At 43.3% G+C, this 23,165-nt stretch overlaps 1 protein-coding gene across 1 annotated transcript in view; it reads right to left on the bottom strand.

Moving 5' to 3' along the window:
- Stmn2 (stathmin 2) overlaps positions 1 to 22,839 on the bottom strand; it is a 43,171-nt gene extending 20,332 nt beyond the window's left edge. Inside the window, exon 1 of the mRNA XM_051196664.1 lies at positions 22,587 to 22,839. Within this exon, the coding sequence (XP_051052621.1) occupies positions 22,587 to 22,605 (19 nt within the window). The 5' untranslated portion in view covers positions 22,606 to 22,839. The remainder of the gene's footprint in view (positions 1 to 22,586) is intronic.
- Between the last annotated feature and the right edge of the window lie 326 nt (positions 22,840 to 23,165).

Genomic DNA, 23,165 nt, shown 5'->3' with positions numbered 1-23,165 from the left:
ATTTGTCTCACGAATTCATTTAAAATTCAGCCCACACAAAGTATAACAATTATATAGTAATAGTCTCTCAGCCTAATGATGCATGAACACTAATTGTACTTTTTCCCATTCTTCCAAACGGCTGCAACGAACAATGAGTAATGGTAACGGATGCTCTTTGTTGAGCACAAACAAAGAACTAAGGCGTCAGTAGACATTTTCCTGTTTGACCTTGTGGACAATGCTGAGGAAGGTCCAGCAAACGTCCAAGTTAGAGGTGAAGGAAAGGCTCCGAGATGTGGGATCAGTTCTGTGAGTTCTGATGGATTAGGAAGAGCGATGCTTGCTGTTCAAATTCGTCTGCCTGACTCTTTCCCTCCTTAAATGTTGCTCCTTGCTGTTCATCTCCCAATCAATTGTCTTCTAGGTTCATCTCTCCCTCCCTCCCTCCCTTCTTTTCTCCCTCTCTCCCTCCCCCTTCCTCTCTCCTTCTCTCCCTCCCTGTTTCCCTCCCTCCCTCCCCTCCTTCCCTCTTCCTCCCTATCCCTTCCTCCCTTCTTTTCTCCCTCTCTCCCTCCCTCTCTCTCCCTCCATCCCTCCCTCCCTCTCTCCTTCCCTCCTGTCTCTCTGGTGCTGGTGTTGAACTCATGACTGTGCATTTCAGGCAAGTGCATCACCCCTGAGTTTCATACCTATTCTTACCTTTCCAGCAACTTGTTTAGGCAATTTGTTCTCATTTTCACTGTTTACATGTTTCCAACAAGAAACTAGTAAAATAAAACTCACACGCCTTTTCTCTTTGGTATTTCCTCACTTAACTTCCCACACATCAACCATTGATTACACAGCTAGAAATACAGTTGCCCAGGCCTCTGTATGCATGGGGGAATGGTTTTGGGATCCCCTGCAGACATTAGACTCTGTGGTCCTCAAGCCTCTTAAAGAAAGGCATAGTGTTTGCCAGTTACCTCCAGGATGATTTCTAAAATTTCTTTCACTTTTGAGCTCATAATATAATCACAAAGTTTCTCTCCTCCATTTCTACCCTCACCCCATCATACCCATCCTTGCTCTTTCAACTTCATGGACTCTTTTTCAATAATTGTTATTGCATGCATTTTTGCATATGCAAACCTGTATACTGTTACTTATATGTATGTGCACTTTTGTATACCTTAAACCATCTCTCAGTTATTTGCATATTTAATCATCTAACAATTACAATATGGTAAATATTTGTTAGGTCTATGGCCCAGGGAATACTGATATGAAGTATTATTGTACACGTATTTAATACAGAGACCTTTTTGCTTAAATATTTTCAATTTGTGATTGACTCCATGGATGCTAAGCCAGAGGGATGACTGGATATTTCTACTGGAAGACAATGTAACACTTATTGATGAATGGATTGCCTATGGGTAATAAATACTGTTATAGAAATGGCTGGGAACTTCAGGAACACTTTCTCAAAAGAATACATGGAGTTAGTAATCAGTGATGATTTTGTTTTGGATTAAAGCATGGAGGAGATTAGTTTACTTTAGAAAATGCAACATGAACATATAAAGATTTCTCCCATCCATCTACACTGCATACCGCAATCCCTAAGCTTTACTTTTGCTTTGAAATACATCTTAACTGTGTGTGTGTCTTCCTTTAAGTAGAAACTAATATACATAATTCATGATGCTATACTCCATTGTTTTTTAAAGACCCAAACAATTAGAAGTAAACGGCTTAAAAATTTTCAATTTTCCACTTCATTTTGCTTATGTGGGAGTAACCATTAATATGACATTTCATACATATGATTTTGTTGTTATATAATTTGGAATTGGTGGCATTATAGGAATTCTTCCTGGATATTCATCCTGTGCAAAATTTTGTCTGAGCCCTTATTTTTTAGCTAATATTTAATGAGAAAAAGGAGTGATATGTCTTAGAAAAAGGAGTGATATGTCTTAGAAAAAGGAGTGATATGTCTTAGACTTCCTTTAACATACGAGAAAGACAGTGGAGAAAGTTCTGGAAAGTCTTCTTAAAGCACGGTGAACTTACAGTTAAGTTATATTTGGAAGCATGAATTTAGAGCCCAGAGTTTGTGATCATTGTCTAGAAGGAGAGAAATATTTATTTGCAAATGCCCGCTGGGATGTTTGTCCTGGTACACTGGCGTTCATTTCCCTCCCAACTAACATTTTATTGGTCTTATGTGGTAAATTATTTTTGCAATGATTATACGACATATATATGATGGCTTGCTTTATGAGAATGCAGTTCACAAGACTACAACACCCATAGGGTCATTTAATAAGCGCTCTAAGCATAACTTACAAAGAACCTTTTCCTTTCCCTCATAGACAGAGTTAAGCATGAACGCCACTATTTTCTTTGTTATTTACTTATTTATAAATTTACTTTTTACATTCTAATCCCAGTTCCCCTTCCCTCCTCTCCTCCCACTCCCCCATCCTTCCCCCCTCCTCGTCCCACCTCCCATCTGCTCCTCAGAGAGGGAGAGGCCTCCCCTAGGATGTCAGCTAAGTCTGCCCCATCACCCCTTTGAGGCAGGACCTAGATGCCCCCCACCATGTCTAGGCTGGAGCTCCCCTGTTTTCAATGGTGTTGAAGGGAAATCCATAAAAGAAAATGAGCTTTGAGTTAGGAAGAGCCAGAGATCAGAACGCAGAAGTCCCCTGTCTCTCTCTACCCTTAGTTCTGGATGGCATTACGGGCACAGTCCGTAGGACTGGCTGGCTGGTCCTGGCTCCAAGGTGGCCGAGGAGCACCCAGGAGCTGCCTGCATACTTCCTGGATCTTGCTTGCACTTATTTTGGGCGCGATCACGACAGTCGAGTAGGGAGGGCTTCTTGGAATGTCCTAAATAGCCCCTTTGGATCCAACCTGAATTTGGATCCCAATTTCTTTAGGAAGGTCCCTGGGGGCAAAGGACAAAATGAGGAGCCACAGGATGTAAAATTCAAGGACTCTTGCACCTTGTTTAATGGCAATTAGATGGCCTGGTTTCCTTCTAATAGGAGGAACGAAAATTCTCTGCCTGAGACTTATTAATTTATATGAACAGCGACAAAACCCTGCCTTAAAAAAGAAAAAACACTGATGCTGTCATTGCCATGCAAAAAACCCTTTAGTACTTAACCAACCCCCCCTTTCCCTTGCAGCCTCTGGAGCTTCTTCCCAACACCTAGTTCATTGACTTTTCCTCTGAGGCGAGGTCTCACTATATGGTCCTGGCTGGCCTGAAATTCACTATGTACATCAGGCTGGCCGCAGAGATCCTCCTGCCTCTGCCTCCAGAGTGCTAGGATTAAAGGTGTGTGCCACCAGGTCTGATTCATGACAGTGGATAATGAGGAAAACACTGCTCTCCGCTAGCTGGTTCTGAAAAGACCTGAGACTCACAGCCCTGACTAAGTCACTAACAGCCCATTTCCCTCCACTTGGGTCTCCTCACAGGCAGCAATCAGTTACCTGGTAGTAGGCTGTTTTTTTTTTTTTCTTGTGACTATTTTAAAACCCCCACATTTTGCGCATTTCAGCTCCCGCAGCTTGCTGTTACCTGGCTGGACCCATGGCGTGTATGTGTTCAGCAGCTTGTTGAGTGATCCACTAAGTGAAGGTCAAATCATTTACCTCTCACTCAGATGGACCACGTCACCTAAGAATGGCTTTATTGGCTGATTTATTTTTACTCTTAAGACAGTCGCATGCATCCTTGAACTTACTCTGCAGCCACAAATCATCTTGAGGCCTTGATCGTTTCTCCTGGCCATTTTTCAAATCCCACGACTACCGGCACGTGGTGCTCTGCCCAGTTTATGTGGTATTGGGGATCTGAACCAAAGTCTAGTTCACTGAGCTACACACTCAGGCCCCTATGTAAGAGTTAGAAGTTCCCTTCAGTGTTTAAAGACACAATAGATAGGGCTTGAGGAGACAGTTTAGCTGGTGAAGCATCTATCGTGCAAGCTTCAGGATGCTAGTTGAGCTCTACAGTGCTTACACCTGTAACTCCTATGTGTGCACAGGTGTGTATGCGTGTGTGCCTGCATGTGTATGTGCGTGCATGCATTCATTCATGTGTGTATGTGTGTGTGTGCTTACATGTGTATGAGCTTGCATGTGTGTGTGTATGCGTGCATGTATTCGTGTGTGTGTGTGTGTGTGTGTGTGTGTGTGTGTGAAAGAGAGAGAGAGAGAGAGACAGGTGCACCGCTGAAGCCCACTCAGCCAGGCAGCCGAGCCCAACTAATGAGCTCTGTCTCAAAATAAAATGTGGAAAGTAATCACGGAAAATACATGACATTGACCTCCCCCCTCCCGCCTCCACATGTGTGTATGCACATGTGCACAATACCTACATGCACAGGTACACTCACCATTCTAACAAGTACACATACCACCCTACACCACACACACACACACACAAAGACATAGACTAGTATAAGTTTGCCTAGGATTCTTCTTACATTCAACGTTATTTTGAGATGGGAGCGTTAAAATAGTTCTATTGATGAATATGTAACTGAAGATGTAACACTGAAAAGGAAAACCAAATAATCCCCAAATTCAAAGGCTAATTTTAACATCTTATGAAAACATTGATATGAGGCAATGTCTCTAGATATTTCTGCTGGGGTGACGTAATCTTAATCAGTTCAGTGTTAAATTAGATCCAGTTTCTACCCTCCAGGAATTATGGTCTCCAAAGCCAGAGAGGTTTTGGAAGACCTCATGTTTTGACCAATCAAGGCATTCCAGTTCTCGTGTAGGTTAAGGCTCTCTGGTCAAACACAAGGACTTTTAAGATTATAACTCATCACTGGCATTTACAAAAGCACCTGAAGCTCTTGGATTTTAATTCAGTGGATTCTTGGCTCCAGCAATAGTGACAGCTGATGTGAGTCAGTCCTTACCCGCAGTGCAGTGGAAGGCAGTGTCACAGTTTAATGTAAGTTTTGTACATGGGGCCGGGGGAGGGGGAGGGGGGTTGCTCCCTAGACCTCCCCCAATGAAAGATCTTAAGGTCCCTGGAGGCAAAGCCACACTGTGACTTAGAGAAATCTTAGAGGCACTTTATTCTGCCTATGCGTTGAGATTTTACCACCACGCCCAATTGTGAGCGACAGGGAAGGATCCCTGCCACCTTAATCCCTACACACTGAGTAGTGACGATCTTCGGATAAAGAGGTATATATGTTAATCTTTGTAGAACACTGGGGAGAAACTCAGTCAAATAAGGGGATGGGGTTCTACAGCAGCTTGTGCTACACGCTCTAGCAGTTGTATTCTGATTTATTTCTGCTACGCATTCCTAAAAGTCCCGTGCATATTTCCACAAGTGCTTGCATGTAAACCTCTGCTTGCACTGGTAGAAAGTATCAATACATTTGAACGGCTTCATGTCACTGTTTTAGTTCTGAGTATATCTAGAGGTGGGTGGCGCATGCCTTTAATACCAGCACTCTCGAGGCAGAGGCTTGTGAGTCTTTGTGAGTTCAAGGCCAACCTGGTCTACAAGAGCTAGTTCTGAGTTTATCTTTTTTTTAAAAAAATCTGTGCCTTGGGATATGCTTTGCCAAAGATACCAAGGGAAAGACAGAGGTGTCTATCTGAAGATAGATAGACTAGCACTTTCATTTTTTTCCCCTTGATAAAATTCACTGTGTGATTTATTTCCCTCAGGTTTGGGCAATTAATACACAGATTTTTTTTTTTAACTTGAAATCTTATTTGGAAAAAAAAAAGTCTGTGCTATAGCCAGGTGTGGTCGTGCAGGTCTTCAATTCCAGCGTTCCAGAGGCAGAGAGAGACAGGTGAGGTTGAGGCCAGTCTGATCTACACAGAGAGTTCCAGACCGGTCGTGTCAACATCAGAAAAGATCCATGCCATGTATACTTGTGTTAACACCAACTGTGAATAAGAACATTTTAATTTGGTATTGTTGCCAAATAGTATTTGTGATGTTCCCACCAAATAGAATATTCTTGTCCTGGTAGTGGTATTTGAATTGTAGGTACAGAAGTTTTGCTTACTTGTGATTTAATAGATGGAAACTATTTCACATATAGCCAGCTTCTCCAAACCCAAGAGAAGCGCTAAGGTCTCCATGGACACCGCGTAACATGCCCTGTGCTCAGAACCTACTCAGTCATGTCTTAGCAGTTGGATCTCCAAGTCAGATTCACCACAGTTTACGATAGCCAGTCACTGAAGAAGCATGTGCTAAGTGTTTATGCATGTATATTAGGCCTACGCAAACAAAGCACAGCGTCTGGAAAGATCTCCCTGAACGAGAGCAACTCCTATAAGTCTGGCAGCCACGGCGACGCCTACACTTTATGGCTATTTTGCACATATGAACAAACACAGGCAGGAAATATGGATTCTGTCTAAGGTTGTAACTACCTTGTTTTTACAAACGATTCCAGGAATTTTATTATAAAGCACTACACACTTGGCAAAAGTAAATGCTCTCAACACACACTCAGAGGTAAGCGTGGGCTGAAAGGTATGTTAATTAGACTTAAAAAAAACCAATCTCCCAGTGTACAAATATGTTAAAGCATCATATTGAGTCACATATATATTTTGTTAATTCTGTCTTAATGAAATTGAGAAAAAAATGTAATTTACATTTAAAAGAAAGGGCCAATTTTGTCAGCAGTTAGGTTGCTGTTCTTCCAATACCATTGGTTATAATCACCAGCATGCCTTTGGTTATAAATGATGCACATGGCTGAGAGAAGATAGTTCTGGAAAACTGAAAAGACGTAGGAATAACGAGAGACAACGGTAAGGATTCCAGGAAGATCGGGTCCTCTTTGTGTCTCTGGGAAACATGTTGTGAGGAGTTTTATTTATTTCGGTTACTGGATCTTCCTTTTTTTCCCCCCTTCTTAAGAACTGGTTGGCTCAGGTCGCTAAGCAGTCGCGCCAAAGACTTACTTTAGATGCACTGATGGAGAGAGGCATAGGCTATTGACAGGTGGGCGCTTGGTTTTATGCAGTTAAAATCAGCAGTCATAACATTCTCGACTTCAAACAACAGAGGAAGTCGAGCAATGATAGTCTGACAGATAAGGAAGTCGGGCCCTGCAACATTCATTTGTGTCTCCCCTGGGCTCCTCCCTCGATTTGGGGTGGGGTTAGGGTGTTGTGAGGAGAGTATAGGCGGAAAACAAATGGGAGAGAGATGCGATGACTAGGGAAAGGTAAGCTTTTAAAAGAAGTCCGTGGTTTGATTTGAATTTGGCCCTCCTGTTTTTAAAGCTGCTTCTATGTTTTTTGGTGTCCAATAATAAAAGTAATTTATTTTCTTAGTGGCAGACCTCTGTAGTCAATAAAAGCCTCCAGAGAACTTGGGGAAGACTTCTTTAAAAGTCACGTGATGTCTTCTGTCCTGGGACCTGAAGGGAACCTCTGAGGATGAAGACTAGAGCGGAAAGTATAGAGGATGAATCCAGGTGCCGCTTGCCCCGACTTCTGGCCATTGCAATGCACATGCGCATTTCCTAGTACCACGGGCCCCACTTACAAAAAGGGCATTTCTTTTACACGTGTATGGAATATGTTCTCACTCGTTCGACTGAGATTATGCTGTTCTTAAAGGTCTCGATTGAGTGTGTGTGTGTGTGTGTGTGTGTGTGTGTGTGTGTGTGTGTGTGAGAGAGAGAGAGAGAGAGAGAGAGAGAGAGAGAGAGAGAGAGAGAGATAAGAAAATAAACTGGGAGGTGCTAAGTGCAATAAGTGAGCTTTAAGAAAATTTCAAACTTCAAGTTCCTTATCCCTGGTCCCTGTTTTGGCTCTTGGGATCAAGCTCTCTCTCAATGGGCCGCATCTGTAGCCCCAAAAGTCTGCATACCTTGAACATATCATGTACTTCTCTGTGTCCTACTGGCTGTTATACATAGTTGGTTTTTAAATGCCCAACAGATTTTAAGATGGAGTGACTATCCCATTACATATACTTCATGGTTTCTGAAATAAATACATTCTTTATCTACCTTATGCTAGATGAATTATTTATGTCGCCCCATGTTAAAGAAAAAACATGTTAAAGAAAAAACCTTTCATAGTTATGTCTTATAATATTTTTTTTTTTCCTGGAGCTTTGTGTTTTTTAATGGCTATGTGTGACAGTGTGAGTATTATCTAATGCAACAAATGCTTCAGGAAGTAACCCATGTCCTTGATTTCAGATTGTTAAATTCTCAGGGCAAATCCACTCTTCTCAGTGTTCCATTTTGGCTTCAAATATTCTCCCTCACAGCCAGAAAGGGATACATAAAACATAAGCCTTTCGCTTGCCATCTGGAACTCCTTTGAGAGTCATCCTTACACCATGAAGCTTGCCTGCTGCTGTAACTGGATGGAAAGATTAGAATGGCCTATGGATTTTTATTTTATTGGTGGCAGCAAATACTATGTTCATTGATTGCAAACCCAATAGAATTACACATTTGATCTGCAAAGGTAAATATGAATTCGAATTTGACTTGGTAACTTGCTATTGTAAAAACACAACCAGTTGGTAATACATAAAGCCAAAGACACAATGTTTGTTCTTTATGTTCTATTCTCTCTGGATTTATTTATGCTATTTTTCACAAAGTAGGGTTTGCATTGGAATACAGCTATAATTTTGAAATTTAGTGAAATTATAATAGGTTGGGTGGGCACAAGGTCTGTCTATCTAGTGGGATGTGGTGACCGTTTGCAAATGTCATGTAGTTCCCAAAGCTAAGTATGTATTTCCCTAAAACGAGAACCCGACTTCATGATTGTTATTGCAAAGGGGGTGCCTTTGGCTCTTCAGGAAAACAGCCCCTTTCCTGGCTTGCTCCTCACCAAGCTGGCTGTGTTTTCCTCTATATTTGCTTCATTTACTACTGTTTTCTTCTCAACCATGCATTTTTTTGGGGGGGGGGAGTGAGGGAAGCCATCTCTCCTAATGTCTTCTGTATTCCCTTGCATGAATTCATGTTCGGTAGTTAACAGATGTCCCACAAATGCTTGTCCTTTAGTTGCTGCGCAGGGAGGGGCTGTCATTCATGTGTAAACAACAGCTGCTGAGTTTGTAAGTTGACTTTGTCTTAGAGACTGAATTTGGCTGGAGGTTAATAGCCAGAGGTAGGAGCATGATAGAGCTCACTCTTCCCCTTGGAATTGATATCTGGAATCTTAGCATCATGCTACAGGATGTGGTATCTGGAATCCTTGCATCATGCTGCAGGACGGTATTTCTGGAGTTTTTTATGTGGCCTCCTCTTAGAGAAGACAACCGATAGTGCCAGGAGAAAAAGGACACTTGTAAATATTTCTTTTGCATTTATTTCATGTTCTCTTTATTCCACCCTCAATAATAACTAGAGGTGAACAAATAGACCCCTAAAATGAAGGTTGGAATTCAAGACTTGTGTTCCAGTTCTGGATCTAAGCAATCTTGAATAACATTTTATACCTTCTGAACATTGAGTCTTTTCGTCTCAGATAATATGCCTTCTCAACATGAGTTTGTCTACGAGTTGGGATAGAATATTATTGTAGTGGTTGAGGTGACTTGTTGGGAAAGTGAAATGTTGACATATTGCTAATAAAGATTAATCGTCATCACTATTAAAGGGCTATAGCTAAATGTGCTGGCTGGTTTTATGTCAACTTGACATAAGATAGAGTCATGTGGGAAGAAGGAACTTCAGCTTAGAAAATGTCTCCACCAGATTGGTCTGTGAGCAAGCCTGTGGGGGCATCTTTTTGATCAATAATTGATGTGGTTGGGCCCATCTCACCGGGGGGTGGTGCCACCCAAGTGGGTAGTTCCAGAAGGTATGAGAAGGCAGGCTGAGCAAGCCAATGAGTGGCATTCTTTCATGGCCCTGCACCAGCTCCTGCTTCTAGGTTCTTCCCTAAGTTTCCCTTTTGATGGACTGTGATGTTCAGCTGTGAGCTGAACAAACCTCCCCCCCCTCCGAGTTGCTTTGATTGTGGTGTTTTATCACAGCAATAGGAAAAAAGACAGAAAGTGGGTGGGACTTTGATTCTTACAGTTCCTATTCTTTTAAAAAAATACTTGTTTACTACTTTATTATATACACGTGTGTATGTACCTTGATTGTTTCCTTCTCCATCGCTGTCATTCGGAACCACTCAATGAGCTACTTCCCAACAAGACAGCCCCCTTCTTTCATAACTCTTCTTGTTTGTTTGTGGCTAACTGGCGTTCCCGTTACCCACTCCACTTCACCCTCTTCTGTCCAAGGAGACTGTAGGTTGAGGCTAACTAAACGGGCTCTGGATCACCATTTTTATTTCTCCTCTTTCCCCACCTGTAAGAGTGTAGATGATAATCCCTGTAATCAGTCACAGTAATAGGCATAGTAAGTATGTTAGCCCAAAGCCGCCCTGCTCGGGACAAGGCTGCCATAGTGAAGACACAGTAGGAGAATGTGCTCCAGACAAGACCCATGTGCAGTAGGGAAGAAGAGAAATGAGTGTCTTATGTGAGACAAAAGAAAAGCATGTCACTGCACAGAGCCAGGAAGGCAGAGGGAAGGATTGTGGCTGGTGAAAAATAAAAGGGAATATGAAAAGAAAAAAAGCCATGAGACTACATGGCTAACTGCCAGGTTTGTCACAAGGCAATCTTGAGAAATTCACGGGAAGGAACGTTTAAAGAATGCTGGTTAGAGATCGGCATGGAAATCAGCCACAGTTTGTTCAGGGACTGAGTACAGCAGAAATCTTGACTTCTTAGCTAATTAGCCTACATCATGTCTTCGAGGTTATAAAATTTATCAACAGTGATAAAATGTGTAACAATTGGGACAGAACAGCCTCATAGCTATGGACTTCCTCAGGAGCAACAGCTTCCAAGTTTGATCTATTTAAATGGGTAGCTTTGAAATTCTTGCAGCCGTGAGAGCCAGATGAAAATCCCAGTGCTCCTTCTCAGGAGCAAGAATGTATGTATGTATGTATGCGTGTGTGTATGAGTGTGTGTGTGTGTGTGCATGTACTGCGTGAGTGTGTGAGTGTATGAGTGAGAGTGTGTGGGCATAAGTATGTGTGTTAGTTCATGTACCTGCATGTGTGTATGTGTGTGTTGTGTGCACTTATCTTGGGTAAGCTGTAATACAGCTTATGAACATCACAGACTGCAACTGTTTGTGCTTTTTATGTTTTATATCTCATTTCCAGAAAACGTTCAACAAATGCAATCCTGTTCTTTTCAAAGTTGCTTAATTCTTCAATGTCAGTCCTCAATTTGGAAAAATAGATTCATATGGAATACTGACTTTCGTCGTACTTGTTTTGCTATTAAACTTCAGAACTCAAGGCTGATGGAAAAGAAACACTCTTCTCTCTGCCTGTTTGCCGTGTGAAGAACTTCAGACTCTCCTGGAGGATTTTAAAGTGAAGAAATGCTTATTTTTTTTTCCAGAGCAAAGCACATCTCTTACAATGTGGTATGACCTTGTGAGGATTTAAATAATATTGCTGCTTCCACGCAAAGCACGCCCTTTTCATTATTCCATGATTATGAGAAAGTAAAAGAACACCATCTGAATTCTATAGCCTATAAGGTTGACAAAATATCGAGTTTTTTTTATGTAGATTATTATAGGTCATAACTAACCTGAAACATACTTGTAAATAGGAGCACAGATTTTTCTCAAGTTACTTATACTTCATAAATATAGCCCCTTGTTTACATAGCACGTGTTTTCATAATTGCTCTCTCAGAGAAATAGCGAGGATGCTGGAAATTGAAGAAGGGAGAGTACGGAAAACAATAAGAAGTTGGAGGGTGGGGCCACCGGGCAGAAGGCAAGAGGGTCTGGGGAGACTGATGAGTCAAGAGCATTTTAGGAAAGGTAGGTGTGTGTGTGTGTGTGTGTGTGTGAGAGAGAGAGAGAGAGAGAGAGAGAGAGAGAGAGAGAGAGAGAGAGAGACAGAGAGACACAGGCAGACAGAGATAGAGACAGAGAGACAGAAATACAGACAGAGTGCTTGTGCATTACAATTGTCCCTTTTCCTACTCTTCAAGAGACCTAAGTGTAGACTCGTATGTCTTGAGTTAGTTTTAGCTTCTGCTGATTTAATTGACATCTTATGTTGAATCTTTCTGGTAGACAAGAAGACTCAATTTTGCTGATGTTACCTACATTGTTAAAGTATGATGATTTTATTAATTTCAGGGAAATGTGACAGAAAGAAATATAAGAAAATTCACTCTTACTTTAATTATCTTTTTTGCTTGTGGTATTTTGACACAGATGAAATGCATTAACTATTAAAATCTGGTCTTGCTAGAAATGAATTTTTGTTGGACATTTACTATAGGGGCAACTGTGTATATATCAACCTTCCTTCTGCTACAAAGAATTCTTCAATGTGACCTTTTCTATAGTTGCAAGTACTCTCCAATGGTTTCCATTATGTGCAGAAATTAACGTAAGAGTTGAGATGTTTAGTATGAGTTGAGATGTTTAATCTTAAAATTACTTTTACTTAGTGTTTTTATGATTGGTTCAGGCAACCAGAGGAGGCGGCTAATTTCTTTTGGAACTGTCAAATTTTAGCATTCTGCTGCTTACCTAGTTCTCTCAGTACATAACTAAGCATGATTTCCTTATTTTGTAAAGGTGAGAAATTGGGTCTGTAGAATCGACGAGCAATTTGCTCAGGGCTTCTCAGGCGGTGAGCAGAGCAGGGCGGAAGCCACATCTGTCTAATCCATGCCACATCTGTCTAATCTATGCATCTTGGAACCGCAGCAGCTCTCGGTCCTGGAACAGGCAGGCCCAGCAGCAGCAGCAGAGTCTGGGAGCCGAAGCTGCTGCCTTTTCGCTCCCACGGGGCTTGGCATCTGTGGTGTAGCTCTCAAAAGCAGCACACATGGTCATCGGCCCGGGTATTTTCTCTGACTAGGATTCGATCTGTCTCAATGAGGCTGACGCAGGCGGAGGGGGCACAGCAAGGGAAGGCTGAGCGGTTAGAGTTCTACCTGTCTCTTCTTCCCTTTCATGTTCTGTGTGCCTGTCCCTTAGGGGACCGTGCTGCGTCCAGAGACTCCCTCAGATGGGTGATGATTGCTGTCATCTTATGATTGCTGTCATCTTCCCCTGAAGAAGCGGGGGCTGGGAAAGTCGAGCAGGGATACCAGTGCAACTCTGGGTGACCTACCTCATTGCTATTTCTCAGGAAGAGGGGTTCCGGTATCCGGCCCCTCACAGTAGAACAGGCTGTTGCCTGGGGGATTCATTCCCGTTCGCTTTTCATTACTTCTAAGAGCAAATGATTGCAGATGCAGACTGTGTTTCTTGTTTTCTCTTTATGAATTCTAAATACATGCTCATTGGTATTTATGTGAGAACTCCCCTCCCCCAAAAACATCGGTGTGGTGGTGCATATATGTAATCCCAGCAGTTGGAAAGTGGATATATAGTCTGAGCTACAGAGTGAGAACATTGTCACACACACACACGAACGAAACGGGCGTGACAAGGCGTGCCAGGCTGAAGAAGCACACTCGGGGCTCCTGACTACAGTACCCGCCTTTCTTCACCTGTGAAAACAAGCACGGCTGTTCTTCTGAGCTGTGATGTAGAGACCCTGGGGTCCTCACCGGTTGCTACTGTGCTGTGGGTTTTACTCTGGCGTGGGTCTAGACCAGCCACATTAGTGGGACTTAAGGGCCATCTTCAGACCCTCAGGACAGAATCTCTGCCCAAGGAGCTGCAGGTGCTCAGGAAACACGTTTTAACCAAAGGATTCCAGGTGGCTGGAAGCATCTTGGTCCTTCCTAAGTGACTTCCTAAGTAACTCCTGCTGTTACCTTTCTATTTTGTTAGTATGGATAAGATCTTGCTATTTAAAAAAATATTAAACTACCCAAGGGTGAGGATCAGACTAGTTTATGTTCTGCTTTTGAACAGAGTCGGCATTCACACATTAAAAGTAAGTTTTAATTTAAGGGCCATTGAATGTCATTCTTAGTGACATTAGCTGCAGACTAATGATTTGGGGCTGCAGACAAATACACCTAGCATGTTGCTCTCATCTTCCTGCAGAGCAAGGACTAACTATAATAAGTTTTCTATTCACATCTAACCTATACTGAAATGGATCTATGTGTACCTTGGTTGCCTGTGTTTTCTGTACACTTGACTGAGTGCATCCTTCTCAGTTTAAATGTACTCATCCTCAACTGAGTGACTTCTATGCTGTGTGCAGAGCACAGGGATCACATGAAGGATTTAAAAAGGGTAGATGGTGTTTTCTTGACTCCCATGGGAGGCCTACCCCTTTCCTAACTGAGTGGAAGTTGGATGGGGGTCGGCAGATGGGAGACAGAGGGAGGGAATGGGTAGAAAGTATATATGTAACAAGTAAATGTTTTCCCCTATAGACAGATCATGCTGTCTAACTTAAAAAATATTTATTTTATGTGTATGGGTGTCTGTCTGTCTGTCTCTGTCTCTCCTGTGTGCTTGGTGCAGAAGGCCTTGGCTCCCCTGAGAATGGAGTTGTTGATGGTTTTTAGCTACCATGTAGGTTCTGGGACTTGAACCTTGGTCTTCTGGAGGTGCAACCATTGATTGCCTCAACTGCTGAGTCATCTATTAAAACAAACAAAACCCAAACAATCTCCAGTCTTCTTAAAACTATAAAAGGAAGAGTCTGCTCTGGCTGGAGCAGGATGGAAAGGCCCTTTTTCAGGAGACAGGAATGTGGGTCTTATGATCTGCCACAGACTTGAGTTGACTATGGTAATTGTGAATGGTTATTAGGAGGCCATCAGCTGGCGCCTTGCTGTGGGAGCTACAGAATGCAATAGATACCTGTGTGGGAGTGAAAGAGAAGGCTGTGGCAGTAAATATCTTGTATTAAGCCGTGCCCTGAGGCCGGAGTCTTTGGAAGCTGCCACCAGCCTAACCCCACAGTGCCCTCAGCTGCCGGAAGTGTCTGTTCCTGCCCTCAATTTTCCGAGTCAATTTACATTGTCAATTAGTTTTTTTGCCCAAGGAAGTTAGGTTTCTTCTAAACTGGAGGACTATTAGGTTCACTGTGAGCCATTTTGTTAACTGGAAATTAAACTTTATGGCTGATGTTCACAGAAAAATAAAATCTCCTAAAAAGACTGAAGAGATTACTCATCACAATTTAATGCATGCTTTGAAATATTCCTTGTCAAACACACTTTGGGGATAGGCTGACAGGCTCACAGTGTTGGTGACCTGTCATTTCCCTAAGTCTGTGAACAGCAGGGCATAGACCCCAAGTATAATTACTACTTGGGTACTCCTGAAGGCATTGCAGTATGACCCAGCGAAAATGACCTTCAGTCCTACACAGTGCACTGCACCATTGAAGCAAACCATTCTCAGAGCGGTGAGAACCTTAATTATCTATTTGTTGTCAAAAGCCAAATTTTGGAACTTATAATTTCCCTACGGTCTACAACACTGTAAATGAAAACAAAAACAAACAAACAAGCAAACAAAAAAGCCTCGCAAGGATTTTGTTCTGTTCTGCATGCCAATCTTTATCTGTGTTGCATGACATAGGGCTTCTCTCTGGCTGTTTCCAGGTGACTAGTGTGATGAGAGCCAGAATGCATTAATTAACCTTTACATTGACATAAACGTCAAGAACAAATGTACACAAAATGTTATCTTTAGCCTTGACTAATAAAAGTGGGTTATTATAAACACAGGGTTTACTACCGCAAACGTCTCCTTGACAAATGACAAGGCCCGATTCTTTTATTAACAATAATTAAAAAAAAAATTGCACAGGGGAGTCAGAGCTCTCCTGCTTGTGTGCTCTTGAGCTAGTAAGATAATCTTGAAATAATACATAGTTTTAATAATGTAGATGTCTAGGCCGGATTTATTTTAGAGCTAACATTCCTTTATGAAACTTAAGACTGAAATTAAGTACCTGGGGTCTATGAAGGGACATGCAGTTTGTCTGTATCAGGAAAATGATTCCTAAAGCAAACCTACAGCAAAATTGTTGGCTAGAGGACTAAAGTCTTGTTCAGGGTCTTTGGTTTAAATATTGTCATCTCCAAATGTCATTTCTACAACTGCTAGGATCGACCATTTGATGCATACAAACTCTGCATTGCTGTCTTAATAATCCCTTTCTTAAAAATAAAACAACAAAAAAAAATTACCACACAAAAAACCCTAAAAAAAAAAAAAAAAAAAAAAAAAAACGTATGAGCAACTGCACTAATCTGAAGTGACTGTTTTCAACCTGTTGGTCTCTACCCCTTTGGGGTCGTATAATCAGATATCCTGCATCTCAGATACTTACATTTGCATGACGATTCATAAGAGTAGCAAAGCTACAGTTCTGAAGTAATATGCAATTTTTGTTTTTTTATGGCTGGATGTCACCACAAGACCAGGAAATGCATTAAAGGGTTGCAGCATCAGAAGGTTGAGAACCAGTAACCTAAAGTTTCCAGTTCCAGAGATCTAGAAAGATCTGGGATGAGCTGTTTAAAATAGTGACAAACCGAAGACTCACCTTACTGACACAGCTTTCCTACCGTATCTGTGACAATGTTTCTAATGCTCTATTTAAGACTTCTTTTGTGTCTAGTATCATTTTTGCAGGACAGAATTTCCAGAGATGCAGCAATGTCTTCATGATCTGCCACCCACTTCATGGGTAAACCGACATATGGTATTTTTGATGATATTCCTTGAAGACTTATTTTTTTTTTCTTTTTCCCTTCCAGGCAAACTTTCTTAGGAGGGTAATACTGAATAATGGAGGCCCTTATTGACTTAAGAAGGCAAAACAAAAATTATTTATTTGTTTTAAATTAGGATCTTACAGTGTAGCCCAGGCTGGCCTTGAACCTAAAACCCCTCCTATCTCAACATCTTGAGTGATGGAAATTATAGGCATATGACACCATACTAAGCCTACTGTGTTTTCCAATGTAAGGGCATTATAACCCAGCAAATGCCTTATATCTCAATGAATTCTTAATACTTCTTTTCATGCCGTATCCAGGATGAAATACTCTGTTAAATAACTTGGAAAGTCACAACTACGCATAGATACTAACTTCAGTTTTTGTGCATTATCCTACATCTAAAAGGTTCTGGGTTGAATTTCTGTTTTGCATATCATTTGTAAATAAGAGTAATCTCATATGATTTACTATCCCTTAGCTGTGCCACAAGCTATATTCCATTCACAGGCACGTGTACGCACAGAGCTGCTCTTGAGTGATGTCACAGAACACATGGTCCTCAGAGGAATCAAATCCCCATGTATATGGGGTTTAAAGATATTAAGACCTAATGTTGGAGATCCGTATGAGGGTATATGCATATCAGAGCTGTGTGTCCTCACAGCGGTGGCAGCGTTTAGCAGGTTGTCAGGACTAAAGACTCACCTCATGAGACTCACCCTCAGTCCTACCCCATGAGAATCTAAGCTGCTATGAAAACCATACTAAAGTTTGAGAAACACCTTAATATGAAACTATTAAATACTTCAGAGGTAGACTATAGTTATATAAAAATTCATAGAAAAGGATCTTCCTTCTCTTGAACATTGAAACAGTTTATTTTGGTAATCATTAGAATTAATTTATACTTGTCTGTTTCTTCTTCCTGAAAATGGATATCAATTACTTACTACATTAATAAAATGATTCCAAGGGTTTAAGACTAATTTTTCCATCATCTTTCAAGAATCATCAACCAACCAAACACACACACACACACACACACACACACACACACACACACACACACAGTCAAAAATGCACAAAAATTAGATGGCAATCCTGTTGGACTGGTTTAAAACCTTTAAGAACATGGCAAAGTAGTTGTGGTCAGTTAGGCTATGTCTCCTCCGGATCACATTCTTCTGCTTGCTTTACTTACTCCTTTTGCAGCTTCCTCTGAGGTGACGCCTCTGACATTAGAGCTGTCCCCAGCATGGGGCATATTTAAGTAAATGAATGAGTAAACATGATTTTAATGTATGCCTTTACTTACAAATTAAAACATCTGTTCCTAAATAATTTTGCTATTACTACTGACATTTTCTACCATTTGTTCACTATACAACCCCAGAAGTAACATAAATGATATAATAATTACGTTGTAATGAAACTGGAAAGAAAGATCATAAGGGATTAATTATCCAGGGCTCTGCCAACTTGTAGATTACAATCACTCATCTCACTGTAGAGATGTGTGTGCCCTTCTCACTCACTAGGGTAAAGCATGGCATTACTTTATTAAATCAACAATTGAATGATTCTAATGAAAGAAAAGATTTTATCCAACCCTTAGTGCTTGGAGCCAGGTTTAAATCATACTTAGGGAAACTGATTGCCCTCTAGTGGAGTGAAAAGTAAGTGCAGACCCCATGGTCTCGGATTGAGAGGAGCCGGGAGCAAATGCTCTGGAAACATTTATATTACTAACTATTGAGTGTTTTCTTGTGGACCAGCATGTTCCACATACTTTTACGGATTGCATGCCAGCAATAATAATGTGTGTTTTCCCACAAACAAAAGAGGGTGAGAGCTGAGGGTTAACTGTCAGTGTGGGGCTGGCCACACCCAGGTCTGGGTTTGTGCTGTTAGCTTCCACATGCTCTGAGACCAGTTTTATCTAGCCTTATGCAAGCAGCCAGCTACCGGAGTGACATGAACATACAATTCATCTTAGTTAAGGGAATAAAAACATCAATGGATAGAATAACAGCAGTTTCTCTAGAGATACACTATATTTATCAATGAAAAGACATTCAATGTGGATTCACCGTCCATTTTATACTTTGTTACTTGGGTTTTATATAAAAACCTTGTTTTATAGATACCATTAAATAATCACAGAACTAAGCAACTATTTTAATTCTAAATTACAAAATGAAAACCATTGTAGTGTAAGAATCAGCTCTGTGGCATTCTGGGAAGACATGCCCTGAGTCTACACAAAATGGAACTTCTTGCAGCATTTTATTCCCCCATAACTGACAATCAGAAATCTGATGAAAATCACACCGTGCCAAATGACCTGATGCCTATTCTTCTAAATCACTATTTAATCCACAATCAATTAAAATTTAAAACCAAAAGTAACTATGATGATTTTAAGCACAAGAACTGAAATCCTGCTAAAAAAAATTTAAATGACTAAGGAAGTAGCAACAGCTCTAACAACAACAACAACAACAACCATGCCTCCCTCTTCTTCTCATAGAAAATATATCTGTAAGTCAGTGCAGAACAGTTAAGAATTTTGAAGATGCAGAGGTCTGGATTTTAATTATTTTTAAACTATAAAGCATTCAGTCTTAACCATCATTTTAAAACAGGCTTTCCTTCATAGATTTTTTTTTTTTTTTTGACATGCACAGGCAAACACCACCAGATCCCTGGATGCACACCATGGTGCCAGCCAGCTACTGACGATGAGCTTCCCTGGGCATAGCCATGCTTGCTGCCACCCACTTAACTAGTATGACTTAGATACATGGAATCAATTGGCAATGCTCCGTTTATTTCTTTCAGTTTTTATTTTTTCTTTCTTGAAATCCTGGTAAAATCTTCAGCTTTTCATTTCTAGCTACTTACACATCAATTTATACTGCTGTTCCATTTGAGACAAACATGCAGAATACGCTAATTGCTCAATGGGTCAGGAGAAAAGCACTAGCCTTACAGGTTAATTGATTACTCTTTGCAGTTGGGATATTAAAACAAAACAAAACAAAATGGCAGTTTTTTTTCTCACTGCAGAGGTAGTGTTTCTTTTCACGTTCACAAGTGCAGCCTAATTATGGCAGAAAAACCTTTGCACCTGTAATACGCGGGGAGGAAGTGGCATTGGGTGGCAGTTACCATTTCACCATCCTTGTTTCTGGGGAGAATTGAGACTGTATCAAAAAGCGCTTTGAAGAGCAGATTTGGGGGGCAACAATAAAATTTATATTTAAATGTTTATAGACCTCCCCTCTTGTGGAGGGTTTTGACCCACAGAAACCACAAACAATTCTCCTCGGAGAATTTTTCAGCGATCTTTGGCGCACAGGCTGTTCTTAGCAAGTACCAGCACATAGGTCCCAGCCTCATGAACATGCGTAACAGCGATGGGAAGCCCAAACATATTTGCTTTATAGAAACGTAAATGAATAACAGGAGACAAAATCATCTGTGGGTTGTGGGTGGTGAGGGGGCGGAGGCAGGCGAAGATGACCAAGAAGGATTAGCAGCAAGGGGATTAATCCCTATCAAAAGGGACCAGCATCCTTTTTTAACAAGTGAAACTGAGGGGAATAATAATCAGGATGACTTGAAATCACAGTTCTGTTGATGACGAGTAGCTAGCAAGTCTTCTGCAGCTGAAACCTCTTGGTGGGAGCACAGTGCAGGGAGATCACCTGCACCCCCCATTAGAACCCCTCTGGACATGCGAATTGACAGCGAATTGTGCCAAGCAGGGGTAGCTCAGGACACTGCGCAGCACCCTCTCCTGGGATGCTCCTGCGGGGGCGAGCGCCCAGTTTCCAAAGGCGAGCGCTGCAGGGCTGGCCACGGTCCACGCGCGCGATCGCCACGTGCACGCCAGCCAGGCTAGCTGCTCCGGGTCTAGCAGTGAGGGGTGGGGCCGAGCCACGCCCCACTGGAGGACCCTCAATGGGGGTCTCCTTCCTGGAACACAGGGCTGGGAAAAAGGTCCCTGGGCTCTGCGGTCTGTGCGTGGGAGAGGACACCTTTTTAAGCCACAGAGAAGGGGGTCACCTCTGTGGTCCAGGGCCTGGCAGGGCGCGGCCGCGTCTTTGTGTGGCCGGGCGGGGCTCGCCTTTCTGCACAGCCATCCATCAGCTGGGAGGGGCTTGGCGCTGCGATGACCAAGAGCTAGGCCAGGTGTCTACACACCCTGAGGGGTTCAGGGCTGTTCTGGAAAGCGGGGCTAGAAAGAGGGGTTCCCGGACTGCAGACTGCTTAGCAGCCCCACCCAAGTTCATCCTGGAACCTGAGTCTCCTGGGCTCAACGGACAGGGTGGGGCGGGGCAGGGTGGAGCCAGACCCCATCCTTTCCCCTGCTCCGCATCCACAGCCGGGCCTGGTGAAGGGGGCGCTTCCAGCCGCCTCTGGGGTGCAGGCCCCTCCCAGTCGATACACCCTTGGGCCACGCCAAGCACAGGACCTATTCAGAACGAAGGCCCTGCATCTGGAACCTCCTGCGGTTTTACATAGCCCAAAAGATTTACTAATGATTGGCCCTGTCCGACCCACAAAATGGAAATTGCACGTGGCGCATCTTAAAGACCTTGACCTCCTTTGCTTTATATCACGCTCACACATCTTTATCTGTATTATTTTCTGTACACCCTTTTAGGTTCCCTAAGCTTCCCCCCTCCCTTAACGATCCAAGGAGTTTGGAGTAACCCTTTTTTCTTCTTCACCTTTCTTTCTGCTATTATGTCTAAATACCCTATTTAATGTGGTTCTGAAAAGATATGTTAACCCCTCTCCTCTAGCCCTAAGGGAGAACAATGAGACCAGGGCGGGGCGGCCCAGGTTAGCGGCCAGGTCTGTGGCATAAGCAGACTGCTAGTCTGCTAGTGAGGGCGTGGGGCGTGGGGCGTGGGGCGTGGGGCGTGGGGCGTGGGGCGTGGGGCGTGGGGCGTGGGGCGTGGCGGGGCCCCTCTGTCCCCGCAGGGACTCGCTGCGCTCCCCACCCGGCCCCCTTCCCACTGAGGCGCGGAGCTCGGTCGGGGTGGGGACCCTTTGACTCCGCACAGGGCGGGGCAGTCCGCACAGTGTGCCCAGCGCTGCAGGTGCCCCCACCCCACCCCTCCCCGGGGACCGTAGCTCCACACACAAAGAAACCCCACCCCAGCGCCTGGGGAGCCCAGTCCCTCTGCCCCTCCCCGCCGTGCGCGCTTCTCCGCCCCTGCAGCTGCCCACCCGCGCCCTCCACGCCCTTCTCCTCCGTCCCCTCCCTCCTCCTAAAACAAAGGACTTAGGGTCCCACCCCACCCCTCCAGCCGCCTTACCTCCCCGCACCGCGCCCCAAGACTAGCGGTTTTTCCAACAGAGACAATACCATTAAAATGTGTCCACTCCCCTCCCCCTCCCCGTTCCCACCCATCTCTCAAACCGCCGGGACCGGACGGCTTTGACTTCGCATTTCCTCTTTTCTTCCAACCTCACCCCTTTACGTTCTATTCAAACTACAGAACGAATATAAGACCTTGCACGCCACTTTCTGAAATGTCCCTTCATCTCACTGAAGGCAGAGTTAAGGTAGCCCCCTCCCCTCCCATGGCGTTTTAATTTTAAATATGGAAGTAGAATGGAATATCTTACCCATCGGAGGGCACCTTCTCTGCTTCTGTCTTTTAAAAATAAATCATTTGCTCTTCCTTGCCCCCTCACCTCCTCCCAGAGCTGCCTCCGACCTTCCCAGCTCCCGTGGATCACAAATGTCTTTTTCCTTTATAAAATACCTATTAATGTCTTCAGTGCCCCGCGAGAGAAGGGCTCCGGATTGAACCTGGGTAGAAAGAAGCGCGATTCTTACCCATTGCTGTTTTAGCCATTGTAGGGATGTGCACGCGCGGAGCGGTGGCGAAGGCGAAGGCGAAGGGTCCGGCTGTAGCGGCGGAGAGAGCGAGAGAGGAGTCTGGTCTGAGTAAGGCACTGAGTCTGCGGAGTGGGACCGTGCTAGAGAAAGAGCGAGAGGCAGGAGCCCATGAATAATTATCACGCAGAAGCTCAAGCAGATTGGCTCCCAGGGTCCCCTGACACGACTCCCGCAGAGTCAGAATCTCCAAGCATTAAATATTGATCGGCCAATGGTGCAGGGGTACAAAGTACCAGAATGCAGTTTGAAATGGAAATTAGCCCTTGCCTGCGAGCTCCCCCCGTTTTCGAACCCAATAGTACAGTCCAAGTGGAGCGGCCGCCTTAGCCTAGAAACCTCCCAGGAGCTGAGCACTGGGCTGTGCCTACCTGCACCCGGGACGCTATACTTTGCTCAAACATGTGTCACTGCCCAGACTGACAAAGAGGAGGCAATGATTCAGGGGCCCCAGAAGTCATCACAGTGTGCCGAGTGCGGGAAACATCTGTCTCAAGCCGGGGTTGTTATCTTGTTTTC

This window comes from Phodopus roborovskii, unplaced genomic scaffold (assembly GCF_943737965.1).
Source record: "Phodopus roborovskii unplaced genomic scaffold, PHOROB, whole genome shotgun sequence".
NCBI lineage: Eukaryota > Metazoa > Chordata > Mammalia > Rodentia > Cricetidae > Phodopus > Phodopus roborovskii.
This window is presented reverse-complemented; position numbering and strand designations above follow the sequence as displayed.